Source organism: Corvus brachyrhynchos, unplaced genomic scaffold (genome assembly GCF_000691975.1).
Source record: "Corvus brachyrhynchos isolate BGI_N302 unplaced genomic scaffold, ASM69197v1 scaffold340, whole genome shotgun sequence".
Classification (NCBI taxonomy): domain Eukaryota; kingdom Metazoa; phylum Chordata; class Aves; order Passeriformes; family Corvidae; genus Corvus; species Corvus brachyrhynchos.
Window position 1 is genome coordinate 343679 of NW_008235987.1, and position 9641 is coordinate 353319.

At 61.2% G+C, this 9641-nt stretch overlaps 1 protein-coding gene across 1 annotated transcript; it reads right to left on the reverse strand.

Annotated features, from left to right (window-relative positions):
• Positions 1-455: 455 nt before the first annotated feature.
• On the reverse strand, positions 456-5365 carry GCGR (glucagon receptor). The gene is made up of 13 exons (XM_008630931.2): positions 3945-5365; positions 3566-3662; positions 3262-3369; positions 2928-3049; positions 2723-2829; positions 2479-2632; positions 2158-2317; positions 2022-2082; positions 1720-1789; positions 1479-1567; positions 1262-1400; positions 1113-1154; positions 456-1046 (listed from the first exon to the last, which is right to left on the reverse strand). Exons 1-13 carry the CDS (start codon positions 4212-4214, stop codon positions 753-755), a joined length of 1713 nt encoding a protein of 570 aa, XP_008629153.2. The 5' UTR covers positions 4215-5365; the 3' UTR covers positions 456-752.
• Between the last annotated feature and the right edge of the window lie 4276 nt (positions 5366-9641).

Genomic DNA, 9641 nt, shown 5'->3' on the forward strand with positions numbered 1-9641 from the left:
GGCCTGCCGGCACAGGGGTCTTGCAGCCCCACACCCCACTGCTGCTCACCGAATTCAGCGCTGCCGGCGGCTGCTGCCCGGCCATGGCCTGGGCCAGCGACCGGGAGAGCGGGGGTGCCGCGGGCAGAGCCAAATGATTTAATTAAGGGCTCCTGGCAGCGAGAGGACAGAGCCGATTAGCGGCCAGAGGAAAGCGCGTGCTGGGGGAGCCGGAGCCCCGACCGGCAGCGCTGCAGCGGCTGCTGCTGCATGTCTGCCCCACTCACTGGTGTGGCACCGTGGGGCAGGCAGTGGGGCAGGCAGTGGGGCTGTCTTCTGGTGCAGCCCATTCCTGCCAGGTGACTCAGCTCCCCATCCATGGCTGTGGCCATCATCTGTGGGGGTGCTTGGGAGCATAGTCCACACATGTCCAATGTCCCCAGTCCCCACAGCCCACAGAGAGGCACACACGGAGCTGGCCCTGCAGCCCGGCACGGGCCCACACCTATTTACAGATATGACAGATAAATTACAGCACTGTGCACAGGGACTCGAAGGCGCACGAGGGCAGCACCACAGGACAAACTCCCACCCCGACAGATCCCCCTGACGCCACAGTTTCCCCTTCCAGGGGTCCAGGTCCCATTTGCCTGCCTCATTGTGTCCATTGTCTGTGTGTCCAGTGCAGCACCCTCACCAGCACCTGGGGAGGACAGGGCAGGGGACGGCGGCATCCCAGCGGCTCAGCACAGCCCTCCCACCTGCCTGCTGGCTCAGAAGTGGCTCTCAGCCGTGGTCTCAGGAAATTCATAGCAGTGGTGATGGCCCCCCAGAGCGAGGTGCTCGCCAGTGCTGCGCCCACACCTCTCGGGGTGTTGGGAGCTGGGGTGGGGGGCCAGGCTGCGCCCCAGCCCGTTGGCGCAGCCACTCACCAGCTGGTGCTTCTCGCAGGTGCTGCCAGTGCCATTGCGGGCACTGGGTGCATGGCTGTAGGTGTGCTTGTACTCCTCAGCCAGGTCCTTCCCCAGCTTCCAGCGCTGCCACCGCTTCAGCAGCTCTGCCTGCACCTGCGGGCAGCAGCTGTCAGTGTGACCCCATGCCCCTGCTGCCCATGCCCCCGCTGTCCTGCTCACCTCCTTGTTGACAAAGCAGTAGAGAATGGCCACCAGCATCCCCTGGGAAGAGGGAGGAGAGGCGTGAGGTGTATAACCAGACCTCAGTCTAGTCCCTCCTGAGACTGAGTCTTCCCATGGAGGGCTGATCCTGCGAGGGCTGGGCTCACCTGGAAGGAGCTCAGGAAGAGGTCGAAGAAGAGCTTGACGTAGCGCAGCGTACCCTGGGCGTGCTCATCTGTGATGAAGGCGAAGACCACCTCGTGGATGCCCAGCAGCGGGATCAGTGTCAGTGTGGACTTGGCCAGCCTGTGGGATGGGGTCACCAGGTGGACACGCATGCGTGTGCACCGTGGGAACGCAGGGCAAGCCACATCCAGCACCCACCTGAACTTGTAGTCAGTGTAGCGCATCTGGTGTGCACGGAGCTTGGAAACAAGGATCTGAATGATGCGGATGAAGATGAAGAAGTTGATCTGCAATGTAATGGCATGAGCCATCAGGAGCACAGGCAGGGCCAGAGGCAGGGGCTGACAGGACAGCTCTGTCCCCCTGCCCTCAGAAGCCCCTCTCACAGCCATCTTGGGCCTGTGAGAGAGATGCCAAAAAGGGGCTGCAGTGGGCTCACCAGGATGGCCAGAAACACAGGGAAGCGAAGGATCCACCAGAAGCCCATATTGTTGTTCGTGGACCAGCACCTGCAGAGTGGAGGGATGGGGACTGCCAGGAAGCCCCTTGACCAGGCAGCTGCTGGAATCTGGCATGGCATTGGCAGCCTGAACCAAACCAGCACTAAAGCCTAGCACCCTGCTCCTTGCACGGGCAATGGTGTGGAGTCTCGCCAGGGCCATCACAATATCCCTACAGTTTCACATGAACCTACCTGTGCCCTGTGCCCCCCTCCAGCCAGCAGCAGGAGCTGATACTCACTGTATGTTTTCGTAGAGGAACTTCACAATGACCCAGGGAATGAGGAACAGCATGGGCGCCCCTGAGGGGATGTGGGCAGAGGACAGGTGAGGCACAGTGGGGGACAGGGTCAGGGGGCCAGCCCACCCACACTCACCCCAGCCGATGCACAGGTAGAGGGTGAAGTAGTTCCTCTCGGAGAAGACGGCTACCACCAGTAGGTTATGCAGGTAGATGCCTTCCACCAGCAGCCAGCAGTAGTTGGCCACGATGCCGTACTGCATGAAGACCGTGGCTGCCCGGCAGCCTGCAGCTGCCTGTGGGCAGGGGTCAGGGCTGCAGCACTGCCTCTGTGTGTGTGCCTGTGCCCCCAGCCCTACCAGTGCCACCAGACCCCAGTCTCATCAGTGCCCCCAGACCAGCCAACCCCCAGCGCCACCAGCACTGCCTGTCCCTGTCCCTGCCAGTGCGCACTGACCTCGTCGCTCAGCCAGACTTGCACGTTGTAGCCGTCGATCTTGTCACTATAGTGGGTCTTGAGCAGGGCGTCGATGACCAGCACAGAGACACCCTTCAGGATGAAGGAGGCGAAGAGGTTCATGTGGATGTAGTTCCTCATGCAGTGCAGCTTGCTGCAGATGTGGGGGCCATTGTCAATGCCTGCGCACGGACCCCCCGCCTCCACCTGCCCACCCTGTGGACAGCCATGCCCGAACTCCCACCTGAAGCCCAGCAGCAGGGCCAGGGCAAGCAGCAGTGCACACAGGGACACAGAGTAGCCCACAGTGTACATCACCTTGAAGCTGCCATAGGTCTTGGCAAATTTTTCCTGGAAGAGGAGGGAGCGAGTGAGGGCAGGGGCAGGCAGGGGGGCAGGCAGGGGGGCAGGCAGGGACCCCCACACCCCTGCTGCCCAGGTCTGCCCACCTGCGCCTTTAGGTCCTCGTCATCCTGCTCACACTGCGTGGCATCACGCAGGGACTGTCCCCGTGGCCCTGTCACCCACTGTCCATCTGGCCCACAGGTCTTGAAGACATGTCTGTGCTTCACTGTGAGGGGAGGGGATGGTGGGGTATGCCAGCCCCATCGCCCCCGCAGGCAGCGTGCACTGGCCCAGGTGTGACCACCTGCAGTAGCACATGCACACACCGCACAGGGGCACACACGTGTGGACACACAGCACGGGCACACACCACACAGGGGCACACACGTGTGGACACACCACATAGGTGCATGCGCACATGTGCCTCCCAGCTGTTACCTTTCTCGTACCAGGGCAGGAACCAGGGGCAGGGCACGCTGGCTGTGCTGTTTGGCATTGTGTCGGGCCAGCATGAGAACTTGTCGAAGGTGCGGTTACAGACCAGCTCTGCAGAAGGACAGGAGCTGGTGGCGCTTTGGTCCCACCCTCTCTCTGGGTGCCAGGATCTCCACTGGCCCCTCTGCTCTGTACCCCATCCTGCTGGGACACTGCATCGGCTCTGCCTCCCCATTCCCATCTCAATAGGACCCTGTCCCCATCCCATCCCACCAGAACCCCACTGGACCCCCCCGCAGGCACTGACCTGTGGGCGCAGGCAGGCGGCTCATGTTGCGCTGGCACTCTTCGCTGTATTCCTTCCATCTCTCAACAACATTATCTGTGATCTGGGCAGAGGGACCCTGGGGACACCGGGGAGCATCACCCATCACGTGTTCTGCTCATAGGGGCCACTATGCTGTGCCAGGCAGTGACCCTGGCTTGGGGACAGCCACAGGCGAGTGCAGGCTACCATGCCATGCCATGCCATGTGATAGCAGGGCAGGCAGAAAGGGGCATCAGCTGCTGTACCACATGCCACAGTGAGGGGCTGCAGTGGGATGGGGTGGATCAGTGGTAGTCCTGCGTGGGTAGCGGGCTGAGCATGGGGCAGAGCACCCTCATGTGGGACAGCCCACCCTTACCTGGCAACAGAGCAGCAGCACCAGGAGGGTGAGAAGACGTGGCTGGGACATCCCTCCTCTGGACCACATGCATGGGACACAGCACAGGGCACACGGCTTTCTACTGGCCCTCAGCAGCTTCTCCACCCTGGCGGTGATGGCCCTGGCATGTGGGCAACCCTGTGCAAGATGCCCAGTCACAGGGACTCCTGGGACAGAGCTGGGGGACATGGGGCTGGTGGCAGGTGTGGCTGGAGGGGGCCACTCAGGCACAGAGCCAGCACCGGTCATGGTGCCACACTCCTGTCCCCGTCCTCACCCGACCCTGCTTGGTGTCCGCATTCAGCTATTTGTTCTCTCATTTTCACACCAAGCACCTGTATTATCCTCCCCGGGATGGCACTGGGACAGTGACCATGCAGGCCCTCTGCTCACCAAGCCAATTTCAGCCCCTGTGTGGCTGGAGTGCAGCAGCAGTGCTGCCTTCAGACCCCCACGGAAAACCTGGGCTGGTGCTTCCCCACAGTGCTGCTGGGACCCGGCTCTGCATCATTGCTAAGTTCTGAGAATGCAGGATGCCCATGGCAGAAGGGACCCCTCCTCACACCTGAGCATCCTCTCAGGCAGAGGCTGGCTCCTGGGCTCTCCCTGTCTCCATGGTCTCTCATGCCTGGGCCTCTAACACCCAGCCATGGTCTGGCAGCAGCACCCACTGTGGATGGCAGTGGGCAGGAGGCCACTGACAGCATGGGAGCCAGCAGGGATGGGGACACTGGTCATTAACCCACAGGGATCCTGGCTTGTGGGGCTGCTGTGGCTCTAGGACAAGCTCAGCTGGGCTGTGCCCCTGTGGGTCCATCACCCCCAGCTCCAGCCAGTGACGTGGGGCCTTGCCCCACAGACCGTGGCTCACGAGGTGCCATAATTCCCTCCATCCCCCTAAGCCGGTTATGGGGCTCCTGAGCAGGATTTCGGCTCTTCCCACAAGGGCCCATTCTGGCAGCAGCCCCATGTCATGGCACGGCTGTGTGGGGTAAGGGCAGCTGAGCTGGGGGGGATGGGATGGACAGCAGTGCCAGTGCCACCACAGGCACTATGGCATCACCCCCAGCCCCTGGGCTCCCCCGGGCACCAGCCAGAGTGTCGTGCTCCCCAACCAGTTCTGCTCCCAGGGCTCGCTGCTCTGCCTGTGCCTATTTTTATCCCTGGGAAAGTCGTGTTTCCTCCATCCGTGCAGACCCACTTGCCATGTCGCAAGTGGCTGCCGGAGAAGCTCATTAATCAGCGCATGGGGCTCCAGATGCGGCTCGGGGAGCAGGACCTGCGATGGCCTTATTTAGCCAATCCCAGGACAGAGGGAACTGTCTCCTGGGACAGTTCTCACTGGGTGGGCTCTGTGAATAGGGACCTTTGTTGGGTGCCCACTAGCCACCCGACCATTCCAGGATCCCTGTTTTTGTCATCACCCCAGCCCCACTCCAGCAACACTGTCGCCCCACCAGCATCCCGGTACTAGTCCCCCTCTCATCCCACCTCAGGAACCTTGTCTCTTTCCTCCCACACCCCCATGCCAGCATCCCTGTCCTTGTCCCCCTGCTAGCCTGATCCCACCATCCCTGTGCCCCCCTCTAGCCCCACATCATCCCTACCTGTCCCATCCCACTGCCACCCATGTCCCAGTCCCAGGGGAAGATCCCAGTGCCTGTCCCTGGCCAAGCATCAGTCCCTGCCCTGGTTGGGAATGCTCCTCCCGGTCCATGGGTCACACTGACTTGCTGCCAGCCCCTCTGCGTAGCCAGGGAGCAACTTTGGGGCAGAGGTGTCGCTATTTTTAGTTGCTGCAGTGGGATTTAGCAGCAGGGAGGCCTCTGCCCTGGACTCCCCCCATCTGGCAGCCACTCCCCAGCCCTGGCCCCACTGTGGCCAAGCCGGGCAGACTGCACTGGGTGAGGGGTCCTGGCACAGGGGCCAGTCATGCTCCTCGCCCCAGCACGGGTCTTCCCCCTCACCCTGCCCAGGCCCTTTGCCCCAGCTGCCTGTGGTGCTGCACAACCATGGCACCATGCCGGATCCCCGCTACCCACAGGACGAGGGGTCCTGCAGACAGGGAGGGGGCTGTTTCCAGCAGAGATGTGGGCATGCAGGAGTAGCTGTGGACCAGGTTCTCCCTGGTCTGGTGCCAGTGGGCAACGGCAGAGAGGGAGCAGTGGCTCTGTGTAGTGGAACAGCAGGATCTGGGGTGGATGGGACCACAGGCAGCACAAGCACCTCCCCAGAGCTGGCACTGCCCAGCAGCAGTGCCTGCAGTGCTTGGGGTAGAGGCTCTACCAGCTGGTCGTGCTGCAGCCCCTCTCAGCTGAGCCTGGGTGCCAGAGGCAGCACTGAACAAGGGACCTGGTCCCACATCCTCACCACCTCCTCTCACTCTGCTGTGCCCAGCTGGCTCCCGGTGCCACATTCCCTGCCCTGGCACCTCATCCCCAGCTGGTTCCAGGCTTTGGGGGATCCCCCACCACACCAACTCATGGGCAGTGGGTGGAGGGTGCCTGGCCAGTGAGGGGCTGCAGTGCATGACAGTGGGTGTCCAGGGGACTTTTGCCCCATGCTGGTATTGGACAATGTGGCATGTTCCTATGTCACAGTTCATTGTGGCTGCTGACCCCCATGGAGCCCAGGCTCTAAACACCCAGTATGGCTCCACTTGGAGCCATAGCCATGAAGAAGAGACCTTGTGCCAGGAGAGCAGGAACAAGGAGCCAGCACTGGGATGGCTACGTGCAACACTACTGCTGGTAGCCCCAGCACTGGGGGCCAGAGGGGTCAGACACAGGCACCATCATATGTCCTCAGGGTGGTGGGAGCAGGGCTGTTGCTGGTGTCTGCATTTGCCTTTTCCAAGACAGCAGTGCCAAGCCCTGCAGCCACAGGGGCAAAGCAAGGACCCCCATTCCCCTTGACTGGTGCCCCTGTGGCCCCAGCTGACCTGCAGCTCATGGCAGCTGCCATTGGCCCCAGGAGGTGGGGGCCAGCCCGGGCAGGGTGTAGGGCAAATTGAGGACCTGGGTGCACTGCTGCCATGGCATTGCACCAAGACATAGGGAACGGATGGGAAAAGGCTTGTGTTGGGATTTTGCTCCACACTGGTGGGTGTGCAGCCTCCATGCCACCCTGCAGCAGCTCTGTACCAGCATGGACCCTCACAGCCGGCTGAATGCCCAGCCCTGCCTAGGAACAGACTCTCTCCTCATGCCACTGTGGCCAGTTTCCCCTGGGGATTTTGCCACCCCAGCCCCTCTGGCTTTGCTGCCATTGCACGTGTGAGAGAATGAGCTCCACATCTGGGATCACTGCAGCTGATAGTCACGTGGATCAGTGGCTTGGTAAAGTCTCCATGGGACACTCATGGGCATCTGCAACGTGACCTGGGAGCACCTCAGCACAGCCACAGCCCTGCACAAGTGCTCTGAGGCTGGCGCAGCCCCCCAGACCCCGGTCCCGCAGGACTCCTGCCTCTCTGGTGGGGTGGGCACCTGGGCTCCTGTGAGCACAGCCCTGCAACCAGCACAGTCCTGTTGGCTTGGAGGCAGCTGTGGGGGCTGTGTGGCCTCTGCACACAGGGATTAGCCCCCCGTGCGCTAATGCAGTGCTTTCCACGGCTGGCTTGGCTTGGAGCTTGGAGCTACATGCCAGCACGGCAGGGGCTTTGGCACTTGGCAGGGGAGGGGACAGTGCTGGGCCAGAGCTGATGCAATGCCAATGCCAGCCTGGCCCTGCAGATGCTGCTCCACTTTCCACGCAGGACCACAGCAAGTGGGGCAAGGCTAGGGGAGATGGTCGTGGCAGGGAGGCCCAGGAGGTCTGTCCTGCACTGTCCCTGCCCTGTGTCCGTGCCCAAAGCTTGAGGATGTTTCCTACTCCCCTTCTCCATTCTTTCCTTGAGAACTGAGTACAAGGAGCTTTGGCAGCAGAGGAGCAGCTGAGCAGCCTGGAACAGTCCTTGTGCTGCAAGACTGTGGCTTGTTTGCACAGAGTTACATGATTGCTACATGGAAGCCCCGAGCAGCGGCACATGGAGAGAGCCCACGTCACCAGGCACCAGTGATGTTGGATTCTGCATCACCTTGGACCAAGAAAATCCAAACCAGCCCTGACAGTGTTTTTGTCAACAGCAGCACAGGATGCAAAGAGGACAAATGCTCTTTGCATCACCTCCGCTACCGCCCAGTCACCACAAGGCATGGTCAGGGGACACCTGCACAGCTGCCCTGCACCAAAGACGGACCATGATACAGCCTGGCAGCAGCCAAATGACCTTGCTGCCCAGCTGCCTCTGGCAAGGGGATGCTGAGCCACACAGCACCTCATCCCTGGCTCAAGGAAAGGGGTGTTTTTGTTCATCACGCTGCATGAAAACCTATGAAACACAGAAGGAAGGCACAAGAGGCACGGTGTGACACGTGTGGTTAGCATGTCACGGGGGAGGCACAGGGCTGGGAAAAGCCTAGGAAAAGGTCAGTGCAGACAGGCTAGTACGCACACTCCCCTGCACTGGGAGCTCCACACCCGCCTCCCCAGACCAGCAGATCTGCAGCCCCGGGTACAGCCAGACACCAGCCCCAGCAAGGCAGGGAGTGCTGCAGGGGGCACACATGTCCAGCCGTCCACTGGCACTTGCTGTGCACAGGCATGTGCACTGGACCCCAGTGCTGGGGTAGATAAACAAGGACAGATCTCTGGCCATGAGGATGCAGGACAAAGCAGGATGCAGTGGTGGAGCACAGGGGGACGGAGCTGAGCAGCCATCCCATCTCCCCTGTGTCCGGCTTCCCCTGACCCTGCCTGGCACAGCGAGGTGCATGGAGATACTGTGCTCAGTGGCTGGTTTTAGCCTTGTGCTGCTGATCAGGGTTTGTGGTCACATTTTTTCATTAACTATTTTTAATCCGCATTTTGCCTATTCTCCGTTCAGCCTTTTCTCTTTTCCCCTCTCTAGGCAACAGAACATAAAAAAAAAATATGCACCGCAGTGTGCGGAAAGGATTGGTGGGAAGCACAGGAGCTGACAGCTGGGGCAGCACTAACATGCCGACGAGGGGTCCTGCAGGCCCTAAATTTTCCTACAGACAAAATCACAGGGGCAATCACTGAATTTGTGTGGGTCAGGACACCCGCGTCAGGCGCTGCATGGGGCAGGGTGCTGTGCCGCGGGATGCACGGCAAGGGCTGAGCAGAGCAGATGCTCTGTCCTCAGCCCGTTCTCTGTGAGGGGAGCAGGCTGACCCCCGCGGTCCCTGCTTCCCTCACCACCCCGAGGGAAGTGCAGCGCCGGGCAAAGGGGACCTGCAGCAGCTTTGGAGATGCACTTGCAACCAGGAGGACGGCAAGGTCACATACCCGACATGTCCTGGTTAAACAAAGCCATTTACCAACACCGTGTTGACACAGCAGAGCTCGGGACAGAGTCACAAAGGGCACTCGCACCAGGCCCCTGTAACACCCAGAGAGCTTGGGGAGAGCTGGGAACTGGCAAAAGTGTCCCCTGCTTCGGCCCCTGGGCAGGAGACCTACGGGCACTGCTGTGCCCACAGCAGGGAGACCACACGCGTCCTACCCCGACTAAGGGCTGCTCCGGGAATTACTTCCAAAGCGACGGAGTTCAGCTGGTATCACTGGCCGAGGGCTCACCACAGCCAGGGCAGAGCCCAGGGCTGCTCTGAG